Source organism: Dendrobates tinctorius, unplaced genomic scaffold (genome assembly GCF_039654945.1).
Source record: "Dendrobates tinctorius isolate UK_male_01 unplaced genomic scaffold, ASM3965494v1 ptg000173l, whole genome shotgun sequence".
NCBI classification, from domain to species: Eukaryota; Metazoa; Chordata; class Amphibia; order Anura; family Dendrobatidae; genus Dendrobates; species Dendrobates tinctorius.
The window spans coordinates 899,177-919,398 of record NW_027361840.1 but is presented as its reverse complement, the minus strand read 5'-3'; the positions used below and the strand labels follow the sequence as shown (position 1 = coordinate 919,398).

At 44.4% G+C, this 20,222-nt stretch overlaps 1 protein-coding gene and 1 long non-coding RNA gene across 8 annotated transcripts in view; one reads left to right on the top strand and one right to left on the bottom strand.

The window, feature by feature from the left end:
- LOC141053943 (uncharacterized) overlaps window positions 1-20,222 on the top strand; it is a 164,120-nt gene that overhangs the window by 57,450 nt on the left and 86,448 nt on the right. For 2 of the 7 annotated variants that reach the window (XR_012221285.1, XR_012221289.1), the window contains exons 2-4: window positions 15,497-15,754; window positions 17,551-17,637; window positions 18,279-18,419. This is a non-coding gene — a long non-coding RNA (uncharacterized lncRNA). Of the gene's footprint in view, window positions 1-15,496; window positions 15,755-17,550; window positions 17,974-18,278; window positions 18,420-20,222 lie in introns of all 7 variants that reach the window. The other 5 variants (XR_012221286.1, XR_012221291.1, XR_012221288.1 and 2 more) reach the window with 4 other exon arrangements.
- LOC141053929 (uncharacterized) overlaps window positions 371-20,222 on the bottom strand; it is an 80,675-nt gene continuing 60,823 nt past the window's right edge. Inside the window, exon 3 of the mRNA XM_073551099.1 lies at window positions 371-3,556. Coding sequence (XP_073407200.1) covers window positions 1,359-3,556 — 2,198 coding nt within the window. The 3' untranslated portion in view covers window positions 371-1,358. The remainder of the gene's footprint in view (window positions 3,557-20,222) is intronic.

Here is a 20,222-nt window from a genome sequence, read left to right as displayed (position 1 = left end):
CTTTCTTCAATAAGCTTTATTAGACTGGCAAACCCAAACAGGAAACTGGACAGACAGTAAAAACACCGTGTTCGGCATTCGGTACCGCACACTAGGTGCCCAATACGAACCTCAGACTTTCCAGTTCGGGTTCACTCATCTCTAATGTCCAAGTCACTTTCATAGTATATGGGGGGAACGGTGCATTCCTTGCTCAGGGGTCATGTGCAGTCTGTGTCCTCCCATGATCCAGCCTGCTGACAGCCCACTCGATGGCATGTAGAGGCCGGATGCATTGGCACATCTCAGGGACATATGCTTCACCATCTAGAAATCCATAGAAAATCCAGGATGTGGGCACGTCTGACAAGGACAATTCAAACCACTGTGAGACAGTAAAGCTTCCTTTATTGGCAGTAAGTGGCTACAAGATTCAGTATATATCGTGTTGGTGTCTTCCCCGAGCCACAAAGAGTAACAAATAGGGGAAAAGGACATCAGGAAGAGAAGCCTTCTATGTAACGTGCACATAATCAATAATGATGAAGACAGAAGAGCAGAACACAGAAAAGCAACACAAATTGTAAGTTCTCAGTCACAGGAACGAGATTTCATGAGAACAATTATCAATAGTGAGAAAGTGAAATGTGAGTAATGTGTCTGGTGCCTGGAGGTTACATGAGATGGACGGGACTTCTGTACATGAGAAGAGGCGCCATCACCCTCCTGCTTATGGTGGATTACTACCAGTGTGGAGCCGCGACCAAAGAGATATTCAAACTATGGGGGAAAGCAGAATAATGAAATATAGGCACGTTCCCCATATTATATTTTATGATAGTGACCACCACTTGTGTAACTATGATGGGCAGCTTGTCGCCAAAGGGTTTAAGAGCAAGAGCATCGCTCCAGGAAGGTAGTAGGACAATAGGAACCCAAGGTCTCAAGACGCCATGTTTGTAATAATGTGACTATAAAATGGCTACTTCTGTGTGAATGTTCTTATGTTTGTAAAGAGATGATCTCTAAGTAAAACATTTCCCACATTCTGAACATGAGTGCGGATTTTCTCCCGTGTGACACCTTTGATGATTAGTAAGAGCTGATTTATGTGCAAAACATTCCCCTCATTCTGAACATGAATATGGCTTCTCTCTTGTGTGAATTCTCTCATGTATTAGAAGATAAGATTTAGTTGTAAAGCATTTCCCACATTCTGAACATGAATATGGCTTCTCTCCTGTGTGAACTTTTTCATGTGCAAGAAGATTTGATTTCTGTGCAAAACATTTCCCACATTCTGAACATGAATATGGCTTCTCTCCTGTGTGAACTTTTTCATGTGCAAGAAGATTTGATTTCTGTGCAAAACATTCCCCTCATTCTGAACATGAATATGGCTTCTCTCTTGTGTGAATTCTCTCATGTATTAGAAGATATGATTTAGTTGTAAAGCATTTCCCACATTCTGAACATGAATATGGCTTCTCTCCTGTGTGAACTTTTTCATGTGCAAGAAGATTTGATTTCTTTGAAAAACATTTCCCACATTCTGAACATGAATATGGATTCTCTCCGGTGTGAACTTTTTCATGTGCAACAAGATTTATTTTCTGTGAAAAACATTTCCCACATTCTGAACATGAATATGGCTTCTCTCCTGTGTGAACTTTTTCATGTGCAACAAGACTTGATTTCATTGAAAAACATTTCCCACATTCTGAACATGAATATGGCTTCTCTCCTGTGTGAACTTTTTCATGTGCAACAAGACTTGATTTCATTGAAAAACATTTCCCACATTCTAAACATGAATATGGCTTCTCTCCTGTGTGAATTCTTTCATGACGACTAAGCTCTGATTTATTTACAAAACATTTCCCACATTCTAAACATGAATATGGCTTCTCTCCTGTGTGAACTCTTTCATGACGACTAAGCTCTGATTTATTTACAAAACATTTCCCACATTCTGAACATGAATATGGCTTCTCTCCTGTGTGAACTTTTTCATGTGCAACAAGATTTATTTTCTGTGAAAAACATTTCCCACATTCTGAACATGAATATGGCTTCTCTCCTGTGTGAACTTTTTCATGTGCAACAAGACTTGATTTCATTGAAAAACATTTCCCACATTCTGAACATGAATATGGCTTCTCTCCTGTGTGAACTTTTTCATGTGCAACAAGACTTGATTTCCTTGAAAAACATTTCCCACATTCTGAACATGAATATGGCTTCTCTCCTGTGTGAACTTTTTCATGTGCAACAAGACTTGATTTCATTGAAAAACATTTCCCACATTCTGAACATGAATATGGCTTCTCTCCTGTATGAACTTTTTCATGTGCAACAAGAGTTATTTTCTGTGAAAAACATTTCCCACATTCTGAACATGAATATGGCTTCTCTCCTGTGTGAACTTTTTCATGTGCAACAAGATTTATTTTCTGTGAAAAACATTTCCCACATTCTGAACATGAATATGGCTTCTCTCCTGTGTGAACTTTTTCATGTGCAACAAGACTTGATTTCCTTGAAAAGCATTTCCCACATTCTGAACATGAATATGGCTTCTCTCCTGTGTGAACTTTTTCATGTGCAACAAGACTTGATTTCTTTGAAAAACATTTCCCACATTCTGAACATGAATATGGCTTCTCTCCTGTGTGAACTTTTTCATGTGCAACAAGATTTGATTTCTGTGAAAAACATTTCCCACATTCTGAACATGAATATGGCTTCTCTCCTGTGTGCATTCTTTCATGACAACTAAGCTGTGATTTATTTACAAAACATTTCCCACATTCTGAACATGAATATGGCGTCTCTCCTGTGTGAACTTTTTCATGTGCAACAAGATTTGATTTCTGTGAAAAACATTTCCCACATTCTGAACATGAATATGGCTTCTCTCCTGTGTGCATTCTTTCATGACAACTAAGCTGTGATTTATTTACAAAACATTTCCCACATTCTGAACATGAATATGGCGTCTCTCCTGTGTGAACTTTTTCATGTGCAACAAGATTTGATTTCTGTGAAAAACATTTCCCACATTCTGAACATGAATATGGCTTCTCTCCTGTGTGCATTCTTTCATGACAACTAAGCTGTGATTTATTTACAAAACATTTCCCACATTCTGAACATGAATATGGCGTCTCTCCTGTGTGAACTTTTTCATGTGCAACAAGATTTGATTTCTGTGAAAAACATTTCCCACATTCTGAACATGAATATGGCTTCTCTCCTGTGTGCATTCTTTCATGACGACTAAGCTGTGATTTATTTACAAAACATTTCCCACATTCTGAACATGAATATGGCTTTTCCCCTGTTAGTGGGCTTTTATCTTCAGCATTTCTTCTGTGACTTTTGTTTTGTTTAACAGTCTGTGATGAATTTGGAGATAATTGTTCATTAAAATAAGATGATCGGTCTCTGCTGTGAACAGCTGGGGGTATATCTGAGATGTCTTCATGCTGTGTACAAGTATCTTGTGTGATACTAGAATCTTCTGAATTAAACTCTAAAGATATCAGATGTCCCTTGAAGCTCCTGGTACAGTCATCTGTCAAGAATAAAATGCATGTTATTATTTTTAAATAACATAACCTAAAATATTATGTTTGCATTTCCTGATGAAGATGAAGAGAATTTTCAACTTTCATCACGACAACGACCCTAAACAACCTTGAAGTCACCATAAGAACGGCTTCACCACGAGAAGATGAAAGTTTTGGAATAGCCAAACCACAGCCCAAAACTGAATGCAAATTCTGTGGGGACCTGAAGAAGGCACTGTACACAGGAGACACCCCAGCAATCTGACAGATATGGAGCGTTTGCACGGAAGAGCGGGCAAAGATCGCCAATTGTAGATGTCTCTTGAGATAGACCCAGACCCATATAGACTGAATTCTGCCAGAAATTCAAAGTTGACTGCAACAAAGTATCAGTGTAAGGCATCTTTCACATTTTCACATGTCCTGGACTCCTGATAGTTCCGAAACGGGAAAAAACAGTACCGGTGCCATCAGTGTCCAAATGTAAAATCCGTGTGGCATCCTTGTGCACCATCAGTGTGACACGTACTGGAATAGAATGCAGAACAGAAATGACAAACGTTTAGGTGTTAGATGTGCAAACAGAGGATAGACAGCTAGAGAAATAGATAAAAGCTATATAATAGATACAGTTGAAACCAGAAGTTTCCATCCACTATATATAAAGACACATATGCATGTGTTTCTCAATATCTGACATTAAATCAGAATAAACCTTTCCCATCTTAAGACAATTAGGATTACCATAATTATTAATATTTGCCAGAATAATGAGAGAATATTTTAAAGGGAATCTGTCAGTCTATTTTCCACCTATCAGGTGCCGGCACCGCCATCAGGGGCTTATCTACAGCATTTTTTAATGCTGTAGATAAGCCCCCGATGAAGCCTCATACCCCAAGATCGGACAACAGAGAAGGTGGAGGTGTTGGTCTGCTCCTATCACCCAAATGTACCTTTCAGGTTATCCCTCAAGTACCCCTCACTTGTCTTCCCTTCTTTTGAGGGCCATGCTGTCAGACTCTACATCCCCTTCTCCATGCGACTGGCGGTGGTGTATCATCCTCCGGGCCCCTCGCATCAATTCCTGGATCACTTTGCCACGTGGTTTCCACATTTTTTCTCATTTGATTTCCTCATCCTCATGAGAGACTTCAACATCCCTATTGCTCTCCCCCTCTCCATATCGGTTACTCACCTTTTATCTTTAACCTCCTTCTTTGGCCTTTCTGCAGCTTACTAGCTCTAATACGCATGAAGACGGAAACTCCCTCGACTTGGTCTTCTCCCAGCATTGCTCTATGGTTGATTTCACAAACTCCCCTCTCCCACTCTGTGACCACAACCTTCTTTCATTCTCGGCTTATAACTGCCATTCCGCTCAGGTCACCCCCCGCTTTCCACACTTCTAGAAATATACAGGCCAACACCCAGAAACTTATGAAGAACTTGCAGTCATCATTGGCTCCTATCTCCTCCCTCTCTTGTCCTGATTCTTCACTGAAGCATTATAATGAGACATTGCCTGGATGAAGCTGCACCTCCTATAAATAGAACAACTCAGCACAGATGGCGACAACCCTGGCACATGCTGCAAACATGTTTCCTACAGTGGTGCTCCAGGTGTGCCGTACGTCTGTGGAGAAAATCCAATCTACCTGAAGATTTCATCCATTATAAGTTTATGCTTAAAACATACAACACTTCCCTTCACCTATTTGAGCACCCTCATCACCTCACTATCAATAACCTGAAACATCTCTTTAATACTGTTCATTCCCTATTCAACCCAAAAGTGCAAGCCCCAACCACGGATCTCCGTGTTGATGATCTGGCCAATTACTTCAAAGAAAAAATTTACCATATCCGACAGGAAATTTTCTCTCAACCCCCTCACACCATGCGCTGTCCTTCATCCCCCACTGCATCTATCTCACTCTCTTATTTTGAACCAGTCAGAGAAGAAAAAGTGATCAGGTTCCTTGTATCTTCTCGGCCTTCTACTTGCACCAGTGACCCTATTCCGTCACATCTCCTCCAGTCCCTTTCCCCTGCTGTCACCACTCACCTAACTAAAATATTCAACCTCTCTTCCGGTATCTTTCCCTGCTCATTTAAGCATGCCATCATATATCCACTGCTTAAAAAACTATCCCTTGACCAAAATTGTACTGCTAACTATAGACCTGTCTCTAATCTTCCCTTCATCTCTAAACTCCTGGAACGCCTGATCCACTCCCATGTTATCCGCTATTTCTCAGATAACTCTCTTCTCGACCCTCTACAATCTGGTTTTCGCTCTTTATACTCTACTGAAGCTGCCCTCACTAAAGTCTCTAATGATCTACTAACAGCTAAATCTAATAGTCACTGCTCCATGCTAATTCTCCTGGACCTCTCTGCAGCATTCAACACTGTGGATCATCAGCTCCTCCTCACTATGCTCCGCTCCATTGGCCTCAAGGACACCGTTCTCTCCTGGTTCTCCTTCTATCTCTCTGACCGCTCCTTTACTGTATCTTTTACTGGTTCCTCCTCCACTCATCTTCCCCTTACTGTTGGGGTTCCTCAATGATCGGTCCTAGACCCCCTCCTCTTCTCTTTGTATACAATCAGTAGATTTGGTTTCCAGTACCATCTCTATGCTGATGAAACCCAATTATCCACCTCCTCTCCTGACAGCACACCTGCCTCTTTAGAAAACACCAGTGATTGTCTTACCGCTGTCTCCACCATCATGTCCTCCCGCTATCTGAAACTGAACCTGTCAAAAACTGAACTCCTTGTGTTTCCTCCCTCTACTAACCTACCTATGCCTGACATTGCCATTTCCGTGTGTGGTTCTACCATTATTTCCCAGCAACATGCCTGCTGTCTTGGGGTCATGATTGATTCAGATCTTTCATTCATCCCCCACATCCGATCACTGGCTAGAACTTGTTATCTGCACCTCAAAAACATTTCTAGAATTCAACCCTTTCTTACTTTCGACTCTGCAAAAACTCTTATTGTTTCTCTTATTCATTCTCGTTTGGACTATTGTAACTCTCTTCTAATCGGTCTCCCTCTTACCAAACTCTCCCCTCTCCAATCCGTCCTTAATGCTGCAGCCAGGATCATATTCCTCACCAACCATTACACCGATACCACTACCTTGTGCCAGTCATTACACTGGTTACCCATCCACTCCAGAACTCAGTATAAACTTATTACCCTCACCCACAAAGTGCTCCATGGCTCAGCACCACCCTACATCTTCTCCCTCATCTCAGTTTACCCTACCCATGCCCTCCATTCTGCTAATGATCTGAAGTTAATGTCCTCAATCAGAACCTCCCACTCCTGTCTCCAAGACTTTTCACGTGCTGCACCAATTTTTTGGAATGCACTACCCAGGTTAAGTCAATTAATCCGTAATACCCACAGTTTTAAGCGTGCCCTAAAAACACATTTCTACAGTCTCGCCTAACGTCTCAGTACATTAATCTAATTATCCCTGTGTGGCCCATTCAATATTTTTACCATAACCAGGTTCTTCATATCATGTTCTCACACGCTTTATGCATTTAATAGCCCTCTGTGTATATACTGCTACTTATTCTGGCTGATAACTGGTTCATGCAGCATTACATGAACACCTGATTTCTTAAATTATGGCTGGTCTGAACAATGAAGGCAATTGTTGACATCCACTTTTCGTGTCTCCCCTATTTCCTCATAGACTGTAAGCTTGCGAGCAGCGGGGCCCTCATTCCTCTTGGAATCTGTTGATTTATGTGATTATTGTAATGCTGTAATGTCTTTTGTCTGTGGAATATGTTGGCGCTATAGGAATAAAGTATTATTATTACTAATAATAATAAATAATAATTATGGTAATCCTAATTTACTTAAAATGGGAAAAGTTTATTCTGATTTCGTGTCAGATATTGAGAAAAACATGTAGATCTGTCTTTTTATATAGTGGATGGAAACATCAAGTTTCAACTGTAGATAGATAGATAGATAGAAATATGTCAGTGAGATATATAATCAGTGCCTTGTGTGTGTAGTTTTCTGAATTGTATTTCACTAATAAATAAGGTAAGGTTACTGCAGTTGAAAGCCTCCAGGTCACATGGGGGCAGCACTGGCAGTTGTGTACTGGGATAACCTTACTGACCTCACCGCTCGTCACGGCAGCCGGGTTCTCCCGGAGTGCAGCGTTACAACCAGTAGCGACTGTTGCGCCAGTCTATTGAGCTTTGTTCTCTGAACGGGGCTCCATACACTGGACAAAGAAGACATGGATCGTCATGGGACTTCCATTTGTGTTATGACAGACTGGTGTGGATTATTTTTTATTAAATAAATGTGCTAAAGAGGGAATTTGTCAGAGAGTGATTTTTACAAATGAAACACTTTTTTGTGTGTGTTAAATAGTTTAGACTTAGGGGTCAGTAATGGGGGTGTCTGACAGATGCCTCTCCGTTACTAACCCATAGGTTTGATGTCACCTGACATTACACAGCTGACATCAACCCCATAAACCATTACCCCGATTACCACCTCACAATGGCAGCTGGAAAGAGCTGATCTTAAGCGTCAGAATTGGCATATCTAATGGATGTGCCATTTCTGGTGCGGCTGTTATGGCCTTCCTGGAAATCATGGGGTACTACATTAGGCTAATTCCAAACTTTGCCACGGTGGCCAAACCCGTGATCAACCTCACTAAGGGGATAAAATTAGGCGTGGCCAAATGGACATCGGAGGCGGAAAAGGCCTTTCAAAAACTGAAAGTGGCTCTGTGTCGTGAAGAAATTTGTATTCCAAAAGGATGTTAGATTAGGAGAGTTCCTCTCAGGAGATACACGGAGAGGAGAATCCTGTTCTCTAGCTGAGTAGGAATCTGTAAGCATGTGAGAAAAATGATTCCATTGGAGAAAAGGAATGCCTGTCCATAAAGTGGGCGATGGACACATTGCGATACTATCTCTTAGGGTGAGAATTTAAATTAGTGTCAGACCATGGTCCACTCAGGTGGATGAGAAAGAATAAGAGGAAAAATGCTTGTGCTACCCACTAATTTCTAGCCCTGCAGGATGTCCGCTTTCAAGTAAAACATAGAGTCGGGAGTTACATGGTAATGCCAATGCCCTCTTGAGAATCCTGTGTCTGAAAGATGTCAAGCCCATGGCTTTAGGCAGAGGGGGAGGTATGTAAGGATGCTTGTTAAACACAGTGGATGGGAGATAAACCTGGAGTAACCTGGCCATGAAAGGTTCATTATGAGCAGGTGAACGGCTGCTCACCATATCGCAACCCCTGGGTGTGGTTCACTTGGTAAAATGACACCTGTTTGCCTCACACATTGTAGCATGTGTGGAGGTGTGTAGATTGAGTGCCTCTGCTGAAAGACTATGAAGCTAGACTATTGTATGGATGGACTGTTTGCTTTATCTTGTACTTTGAGCCGGACAAGGGCTGTATTTGAGTTTCCTGTGATGTGGTTTATGAGACTTTTAAATAGAAACATTTCCTGTGATACCTCATATCACTCCCAAGTGAGTAGCACTGTTATATTTGGTGTTATAAATGTGGGCAGTGTTCCCAGGGAACATGTGTGACTGCTACAGCGGTAGCTGTGACTGCAATACAGACTGATAATAAAAGTGTTAGTCTTGGACATGTTAGTGTCCAAGGTGGATGTAGGGAAAACCTGCTTTGAATGTTGTGTGTGAAGCAGACTGCAAGATAGTAGTTTGTATAAAAAAACTGGAGTCTGTAATGAGAAAGTAAGTTAATGTGTATGCACAATGTAAATGCATATTAGCACACGACTTTTACACAGAGAAAACAAAAGCAAAAACACAAATATCCTAAAATAAAAAAATAAACTGCAAAAAATGCATGAAGGTAGTAATAATAATAAAGGTACTTAGAAAACATAGTTTTGATCAAAGGAATGTACAAGCCATCCCGCCACATCAAGCCTTGTGGGACAGTCCTAATTCTTGTATTAAAACCTTTCCACTTGTCAAGTGACGTAAATGTGAACAAAGATCGTGGGACTGAACCACCAGTAAAAGCATAGGCCAGACAGGATGGATTTTCCAGCTCAGAAACAGGGTGTTCACATCCTTATATGCACAGGATGCACATTGAACTGAATAAAAAACTGGAGTCTGAACTGAAAAAGTAAGTTAATGTGTATGCACAATGTAAATGCATATTAACACACGACTTTTGATCAAAACTATGTTTACTAAAAACCCTTTCTACCTTCATGCATTTTTCTTTTAGGATATTTGTGTTTTGTTTTCTCTGTGTAATGGTTGTGTGTCGTGACTGCAGACAAAAGGGGGCTGTAAGTGAGAGACATTGGCATGGCATGCAGTCACCCATGGAAACTGGAAAAGGTGAAGTCCGGCATGTTTAGGGGACTGTGATACAAAGCTGTGTCCTATGAAGTGATATTGACTGGTGTGAACTGAACACTAATATTATTTGCACTTGTGTAAATTGGACTTTAATGCTGTTAGGAAACACATCAAAGGGACTTTGTGTTTGAACTTTGTGGGTCACTGCCTCTTCACTGCGTAATGCTGCTACCGCTGCCTTACATATGGTGGAGAATACAGGCAGTGTGAACTGAGGCATACCCCAGAGAGTGCTGCAGATCATTGTACAGGTCTGCTGGAGAAATAGAGGAACTTTTAGAGCATTTTGCGCTCAGTCAGCATTCGCAGCAAGAGGCTCTGAAGTTTTAGCGGTCACAGCAAAAGGTTCTGCAGCAGCAGGTGCTGCAGTTGCAGCTGGAGCAGCAAGAGGCACTGCAATGGAATCTCCCACAGCTTCAGCTGAGTAAAAAGGAGAACCCTAAGGTAAGGGGTGATCATTGGGTGTACCAGTGGTCCTATGTAGTCTCGGCCCGCCAGGTCTCATGCAAATGACTTACTGCAGTTGGTGGAGGAGTGGCTCCAGTCTGAGTTTTTTTCTCCAATCGAGATGGAGAGTTGTGGTTGATCGGATTGTGCGGGCTCTGCCAGCCGCCATACATCATTGGGTTGGGCAAAGGGACCTGGGCAATCTGGACCTGCTGGTAGGATTGATTGAGCGCTATAAATCCACTCAGGACGGGGTACCAGAGCCTGGAAATGGGGCTAGTAACTGTTCTGTGCCATCTGAGCCCATTGACTGCAGGTATACGCACCATGTCTCGATATATGCCCAGCCAGTCTGTAACACCACTGCAAGCACTGCCAGCAGCGTGCAGCGACTGTGCCAGGTGCTTGTGAATGGGTGCCGCACAGATGCTCTCCTGGACACGGGGAGCAGAGTGACTTTGGTCCATAGGTCCCTTGCTGCTGGGGACAACTCCAAAGGATGGAAGGTGAAGGTGGTGGATATCCATGGGGAAATCCGGGAGTACCCAACCGCTGAGGTCAATTTTTCTACACAATGTGGGGACATTAAACATGTGGTGGGAGTGACGAAGAGTCTTCCATATGGGACTGTGTTGGGTTGAGACTTGCCCCTATTTTGGTCACTGTGGGAGACCAGGGTCAACCCTCTCATGGTAAAGGTTGTGCCAGGAATAGAACCCGGAGATGTTGAGATACCTGCCATAGGGATCGCAAACCTAGGGACAGAGTGTAATCACGATAGGCTCCCCCAAAGGTATTGGCAGGGCAGGATGAAAATGTTTCGGGTGCAGAACCTGAAGATGTCAAGTCAGAGATATCTGCCACAGGGGTCACCAACTTAGGGTCAGAGTGTAACCCCAACAAGCTTCCCCTAGAGCAAGGATCCCCAACCTGTAGCTCGGGAGCCACATGTGGCTCGCGGTCCCATGAATTGTAGCTCGCGACTGTCTGCCAGCTTGGTGCATTAGGTCCAGGTCTAGCAAACAGGTGTGAAGAGTAGATCTCAAAATGGTGAATGTTGTGAATAGCCCTGCACAGAAGAGCAGATGTGGATGCACATTTACTGGTCTTAGGGGTTTAGAGATGTTTTAAGTATGGTACGCTGGAGGATGGTAACACCTGTTAGAGGAGGTGCTCAAAGCTGGATGTGACTGTGTTGGGAGTCCTTGATGAGAGAATACTGAAAGGGGGTATTGTGGGAACCCCTGGATCTCAGTGTACTGCTTTGGAGTGATTTCTGTGGAAAAGCTTTGGTTATCATTATACCTGTAATGGGGGCTTTGGTTGACACTACTTTGAAGGAGATGGGAGCTGGATGTGGGTCACGCCCCTCTCTCAGTGCTGAATGTGGCTCGAGACCCCCTCTCTAAGGTGAATGTGGCTCTCAAGGTCAGAAAGGTTGGGGACCACTGCCCTAGAGGTTGTGTCAGTAGAGGGCATGGAGACTCCACTGAACCCAGAGCTGGAAATGTCCCCTGGTAAGTTCGGGGCAGCTCAGTTCCAGGGTCCCACGCAGAGAAACTGGTGTGTGTAAAAACTGCAGGTTTAAAAAGAACGCCGGGAAGAACCGGGAGTGTGTGGTCGCAGAGGCGAATGGGGACGTGCGCACGAGGAATCTTCTTACAACGGCCAATGATGTGGCCTCGGGTCAGAGTGAAATAGATAGAGTGCTCGTTAGACAGCAGTGTCGGGAAACTCAGGTTTGGGTGCGACGTAATAAAGATGGATGCTCGAATTTGATGGGTCAAACCACGGCGTTTCAGCATGATATAGTCACCGAGGCATGGGTAAGGGTACGGAAGAAACGATAGCAAAGGCCCGAAGGTGAGTACTTAGGTGACAGGATGAGATGCGGGGTTACTGAATCCAAAATAAACACGGTCGAGGCCACCCAAAACCGGTCCAAATATACAGTTAAACGTGAAAGTGAGCGTGGCATCTGCATAGGAGAATGGAAAAGTGGGTCGTCCCATAATGAAGTATGGAAGAGAAATGCAAAGGGGAGGGATGCATGTATTGTTCAACTGTTCCGGACCCTACTTTGGTTTCAAAGTGCAGTGCCGGGCGGGGATGTCACAGGGGCATGCGGATGCCCTGGCTCGTGCCCATGTGGGGTGTCAAGTATTCAACCTCAAAGGTTTGAACAGTAGAGGGGTATATGTGAGGCAGTGACCCCTGTTACAGCTAGGGGGTGCTGTATGTTCTCCCCAGGATACGCACGGAGGCATATTGAGGCTATGGGAATGCATTGCGGTCACAGGCGTAGCTGGGATTGCAATAGTGAAGCAGTGACTGATGTCACAGGTAGGGGTCACTGTGCAGTCTCCTCAAGATATGCACGGAGGTGTATGAAGGCCATAGGTGTCCATGGCAGTCACAGGCATAGCTGTGACTGCAATACAGACTGATAACAGAAGTGTTAGTCTTGAACATGTTAGTGTCCAAGGTGGATGTAGGGAAAACCTGCTCTGGATGCTGTGTGTGAAACAGACTGCAAGATAGTAGTTTGTGCAGTGTTTTTATTCCGGACCCAGGTTTTCCATGTGGCTGGTAGCCACACTTTGCTATGTTAAAAACCCTGAAGGAAAGGGTTAGGTGTTGCTTAGTGAGTCTCAGGTGTGTCAGGGCCAGAGAGAGGCCTGACAACCCACAGCATACACAGTGGTTCTGCCGTCCATGATGACTGGTCACAGATGTGGACAGGTCTTGTGCCCAGATGTGAACCGGAGGTAGACTTCCTGTGCCTGAAGGAAGGACTGGCGTGTGTCACAGCTACAGACAGGAGGATGTCAAGGTCTGTGTATGGCTGTGAAGAGAGACTGTGATACAGTGGTGCACGACACCCATGTGAACTAGTCAGAGGTGGGGTAGCGGGTGTCGTGACTGCAGACCAAAGGGGGCTGTAAGTGAGAGACATGGCATGGCAAGCAGTCACCCATGGAAACTGGACAAGGTGAAATCCAGCATGTTTAGGGACTGTGATACAAAGCCGTGTCCTATGAAGTGCTATTGACTGGTGTGAACTGAACACTAATATTTGCACTTGTGTAAATTGGACTTTAATGCTGTGAGGAAACACATCAAAGGGACTTTTGTGTTTGTAGGTCACTGCCTCTTCACTGCGTACCATGCTACCGCTGCCTCACAATGTGTAGTGATGATTTTGACTCCATGGGTGTTTTCCAGAAACAAGCAGCAGTGTATGTTGCTGATTGAAAATAGCATATCTTCCATTGTAGTGCCCATTAAATTGTAGTGCCCAGACATTGTGCCCAGATAATACTTCTGGACACATGTACCCTCATTGCTATAGAAATGCTAAACATGTGGACACTAAATGTGGTTTAGACACACTGTGGGGCTCAGAAGGGAATGGGACATTTGGATTTAGGAGCTCAGAATTTGCTGGATTTTTGGGGAGAGGTGAGGAGCCATAGTGCTTTTCCAGATCCTTTGTGCTACCTGTAATGTGGAAGCCCCCTATATTTAAGGACACTGCCCTCTCCTGGTTCTCACTATCTTTCTGACCACTCCTTCAGTGTTTTGTTCATTGGTTCCACTTCATCTCCTCTTCCTCTCACTGTTGGGGTACCTCAGGGCTCAGTCCTTGGCCTCCTTCTCTTATCTCTCTACACGGCCCCAATTGGACAGACCATCAGCAGATTTGGCTTTCAGTACCATCTTTATGCTGATGGCACACAACTATACACGTCATCCCCTGACCTTACCCCCGCTGTACTACAATGCCAGTGACTTTCTGTCCGCAGTCTCCAACATCATGTCCATCTGGCTAATCATTACTCGACGCGTCCGCTCTTTGCCAGTCCTTACACTGGCTGCCCATTCATTATAGGATCCAATTCAAAGTACTTGTTCTCACCCACAAAGCTCTTCACAGTGCGGCACCTGCTCCCTCTTTTCTGTTTATCGGCCTAGCCAGTCGCTGCGCTCTGCAAACGACTTTTGACTAACCTCTACACTAATCTGTACCTCCCACTCCCGACTCCCAAGACTTCACCCACGCTGCGCCAATCATCTGAAATGCTCTATCCGGACTATCCACAATTTGCATAGTTTTAGGCACTCCCTCAAAACACATTTGATCAGAGCAGCCTATCATGTTGCCTAATCAAAGTAATTTTATGTGTAAGTGAGCATATGTAGCCCATTCAATATCTCCATCCATCCCTCACTCCCTCAAGACGGCTGGACCATCATTGTATATACACCATTGTAAATACTCACTTGTACTCTGTATCTCCCCCACCTCATTGTAGAGTGTAAGCTCTCACCAGCAGGGTCGTCTTATTTTGCTTTAATTATTGTATTGTTAACGTTGTTACTTATTACTTGTGTTTTGAAATTTTTAAACTGTAAAGCGCTGCGGAATATGTTGGCGCTATATATATAAAAAGATTATTATTATATTTCCGTTAAAAGATGACAAACCTTAGTAAGGGTTTTTTTTGCGGATTGAGTTGAAGCTTTTATCAGGAACATTTTATATTACATTTTGGATCACCTTAATCCTGCGCTCTACGCTGAACACTTACTTTGGGGTTTCTATCTAAATCACTGAGTGACGTGATTCAGATGAAACTCCAGAGGGATTTATTCACTATAATTCAGCAGCAGATTACTCTGGACTCCGTATCGCCAAAGTTCAGCAGTGTCCTTCTTTTCAGAGGTGCACAAAACTGTGGCCGACCGTGATTTTTTACACGCTTAAAAAACCAGACACTGCCAGATCACAGGTCAAACTGCGTCCACAGTGTTTCCATCTGCCTCATTACAGGGAATCTTCCACCAAAGATTTAGACAAAAACTCTGATGTAAGTGCTCAGCACAGAGCACAGGATAAATGTGTGCCGAGCCTTACTACATGTAAGGATTCCGGACTTTCCTTTGTGCCTGTTTGCCCTCATCCGAGTTGGAGTCTTGTCTCTCACCCTGTCATGGAACTTCCTGTCTGTCCTGTTATTTAAGTCAGGGTCGTGTGTTCCTCCTTGCCTTAGTATTTTGTGCTGTTGGTTCCAGAGCTCCTGCCCGTTGTGCTGGTGAACTCCCTGCTACTTCTGCTGGTTAATTGGTGGTCTGCCTCGCCTCATTCAGCTGCCTTCCATTTTCTGTGTGCTCCTGGATCCTGATCGGGGTTGCCTATTGATCGGAATACTTGGGTGCTGCCCTTCGCCTCAGAAGCTGCTGCGCTCAGTAAGAAGTGCAACTTCATATCTTCTGGACTACGTCTGTTGGGCTGTGGTGCGGGACTTGAGCGGGACTTGACAGCCCTTCAAGGTACCTTTAGAGACATTCCCCTGTCTAAGCTTCTATGTATTGTTGGACTCTCACAAGCAAATGCCGTACGGACGTGTGATCAAGATATTGCTGGGAGACTCCCTTGTTTAAGTACTGTGTGCATTGAACGACCCCCTTGCTGGATAACCACGTTTAAGTACTGTATGCATACCCACTGATATCTTTAATGGTCTTCCTTATTTAAGTGTCTTGCGCACTCCTGCATCATATCCTTGCTGGACTGGTTCGTATTAGCGGTCGCATCCTGCTATCCAGCTTGCTGTGATTTACTATATTGTGCTGAGCACCTCGTTTCGACTGCAGGAATATCTGTTAGTTCTGTTTACATTCCTGTTTTATTTAAATACATCTTTTTGCTGCAGCTTTGTTCTCAGACTGATTTTATCCCACGCTATCAGATTCCTTAGTACCTACATAATTGTTACAGGATACTCAGGACAATTAGGAATCTGCTGGGGTAATGTCGACTGAGTCAAAGTTGGATCATTTGTTTTCTATGATCAACTCCTTACAAGGGGACGTAGTAGCTCTGAAAAACAAGGTGGCTAGCTGGGAGGCCCATTTCAGGCAGGCGCTGCAGGATTTAAGTAATCAAATAACAGCATGAGCGCCTCCACCCCTGGGGCAGCTACTGCCAACTAGTCCTCCCAAGTTACCGCCGATTAGATTTAATGGTGAACGCTACAAATTTTGTGGGTTTATAAATCAATGCATTTTGTATTTTGATGTACATGCTGCCCATTTGTCTTGTGTATAATCATGTTACTTACCTCCCGAGCTCTCGCGTGGGCAAATCTGCTGATTGAGACTCGTGACCCTCACTTGAATAACCTTGATGATTTTCTTGCTGCAATGTCTATGATGTTTGATGATCCAAATCGTCGCACTACAGCTGAAACTGCATTGTTGTCATTACGTCAGGGTAAGCGCTCTGTTGTTGAATACGCCACTGAATATAGACGGTTGGCGGTGGATACGGTTTGGGATTGTTATGCTCAATTACCCATTTTTAAGAGGGGACTTTCTAGTAAGATTAAGGACAAATTAGCCCAAGCAGATTCTCCTCAGGAGTTGGAGGCGTTCATACAGCACTGCGTGCGCATTGACATACGTATTACTGAACGTAGACAGGGGAAATTTGCAGCCTTTAGCCGTGTCTCTAACTCTCCCCTTCCTTCTAAAGAACTTGCAGGCAAAGACTCTTGGGAAGCAGAACCAGTCCCTATGCAAGTGGATGCTTTACAGCGGCGTGAGAGAGTAACGAGCGCAGGGAGCATCACTTTCATGAGAGTTTATGTTTTTACTGCGGTCAGTCTGACCATTTCCTTATAAACTGTTCTAAGCGGCCTCGCAAGGTAATAGCCGCTGTAGGGGAACATAATAATCAGGATGAATCTGTTACTTCTGAGTCCAGCTTTGCTGTGAATGCTGTGTTTCATTCCCTAGCAATGACTGCTGCTCCCAAGACACGGAAGGATAAGGATGCACATTGTTCCTCATTAAGATCTTATTGTCGGGCCAATGGATCTCATGGGCGGCTATGGGGGATTCTAGAGTTGGGGGTAACTTTATGGACATCACTTTTGTCAAGGAACATGGCATACAGATTCCACAGAGAACCACGCCAGTAGGCATGGAAACGGTGGATGGTTCTCCCCTAGTTTCTAGACCGGTGGATCAGGAGACGGCACCCCTGGAGATTTACATGGAACCCAATCGTCGAAAAGTGCTTTCATTTATGCTAATTTCTTCACCACATTTTCCTTTAATTCTAGGAATTCCCTGGCTTCAGGCACAGAACCCAATCATCAACTGGGAGACCAAGGAGATCACCTTTCCACCAAGGGATACACCAGTAACAGGTCAGGTAAATTCTCGGGATGCGGAATGTATCACTGGAGTATCAATGTTACCACCCATTTACAACGAATTTTCTGATGTCTGTGACAAGAAAATGGCAGATCAGCTTCCTCCTCATAGACCCTATGGTTGTCCTACCAAGCTCCTTCCGGTGGAGGCTATTCCATTTAAAAATTGTTTACCCACTAGCAGCTCCCACAAGCCTTGAAAGAATACATTGATGAGAATCTGTCTAAGGGTTTCATTCACCCCTCCTCATCACTGGCAGGAGCACCCATCTTTTTCGGAAAAAAGAAGGAACTCTTAGACCCTGTATTGACTACCGGGAGCTCAACAAGGTAACCATTTGGAACCATTATCCTTTATCATTAATCCCCGAATTGCTGGAGTACGACACGCCGACATTTTTTCTAAGTTGGATCTTCGAGGAGCTTATAACCTAGCTCGGATCCGCTCTGGGGATGAATGGAAGATGGCATTTAGATGTCGTTATGGGCACTTTGATTACCTTGTGATGCCTTTTGGACTCTGCAACGCTCCGGCAACCTTTCAACATTTGGCTAATGACGTCTTTAGAGATTTGCTAGATCATTTTGTTGCAATCTATCTGGATGATATTTTGATTTTCTCCGATTCTTTGCAGGAGCATCAAGAACATGTTAAGACAGTTTTAAGACGTCTGAAAGAGAATCATCCCTACATCTAGCTTGAGAATTGTGCGTTCCACTGCACTAAGATTCAATTTTTAGGCTACGTCATCTCGCCACAGTGGCTTAACATGGAGGTAAGATTCTGGCTATTCTTGATTGGCCCGCACCAAAAAATGTTAAGGAGGTACAACGCTTTATCTGGTTCACTAACATTTATAGACGGTTCATCCGTAATTTCTCTGAGATTGTGCGACTTATTTCGCAACTAACCAAGAAGGAAAAAACTTTCTTGTGGTCTACACAGGCTCATGAGGCTTTTGACTGTCTTAAGTCCCATATTACATCTGCTCCGCTGTTGATCCATCCTAACCCAGCTGTTAGGGACAGCGGAACGCAACAAATATAAATAGGAGGTGCGTTCGCCGCCCGGGGTCCACCGTGCGGTAGGTGACAAGACCGCTGCTGGACAATGGCAGACTCTCTAGCTGGCGAAGTGCTGCACTCGGGTTAACGTCACCCGAGGAGTGAAGGCGGACTCTGTTAAGCCACAGAGATGCCCTAATATAAATTAGAAATGAGAACTGGGCCTGTTATCTCCACAGGACCAACTGGCGTGTGGCACCGCAGCCGCGAACGCCAATAAATGCTGCTACAGCAGCGCGGCGGTAACTATAGCCGCTAGACGACGGCGCCGGGAAGCCGGACACCGTTGGACGCTAGTGTACAGTGCGGGAAGTACAGTGGCGCATATCTTGCCACTAACTGGAGCTGACTATAACCAACACTCTGTCACCATTCGTATTATCAGAGGGAAGGGGGTTTCAAATAAGTCAGTCACCAGACACATGCATCCATCACCTTTCACACACAGCATAATAGTCTACACTAGCGCATGGCCGAGCCGCCATGCGGGCTTTTTATAGCCATGCGCTTCCGGGACCTTCCAGTACTCTGTGAAGGACGAATCAGATCTGACGCAGGACCTGAGCATGTGGCCCCTGCTCTCCACTGAGAGGTCAACTTGCTGGCATGCCCAGTAGCGCGGCAAGAGGACTTAGCCTCTGGAGCGGTTCCCTGCAAAGCAGGTTGCGCTACCATTGCTGCACCAGAGGTGGCAGCAACATCCAGAGTGACAGAGCGAGTCTGAGCAGCATGCCTGGATCGCCGGGATTGCTGAGCAGGTCCCTGAGCGGTCGGGGAGGAATGGGAGACCGCTGGATGTACAGCTCTGGATTCCTGCTGTGCAGTGTCAGGAATCCGACGCCTAACACCAGCATGGGGAAGAGTCTTGAGGAGATCATTTGCATATTCCCAGTGCCTTCTGGGATAAGTGAAGAGTCTCTGCGAGCGCAACGATCACTGGGCTTTGGCCGTTGCAGCTGAAAAGAGGAAAACCAGGGGAAGAGTCTTGAGGAGATCATTTGCATATTCCCAGTGCATTCTGGGATAAGAGTCTCCGCGAGCTCAACGATCACTGGGTTTTGGCCGTTGCAGCTGAAAAGAGGAAATCGGAAAACCAGGGGAAGAGTCTTGAGGAGATCATTTGCATATTCCCAGTGCATTCTGGGATAAGTGAAGAGTCTCCGCGAGCTCAACGATCACTGGGTTTTGGCCGTTGCAGCTGAAAAGAGGAAATCGGAAAACTGCGCGCCGATAATTTTGGCTCATCTTTCATAGTTTTTAAGAAATCTCAATATGGAAGAGGCCAGGAGCCATTTGGTGAGCTGCATTTCTTGCTACATGTTCACAGACTTACCAGTGGAAAAGCCAAACTTCACATGCCACAAATGCAAGCTTGTGTCCCTGTTGGAGGAAAAGTTGCAAAATCTCGAAGAGAGGTTAGCTACATTGAAGATCATTAAGGAAGGTGAAGAGTTCTTAGACAGAGCAGAATTATCTCTTCATGTTACAAAAAGAGAAGAAATTCGAAGTGCACC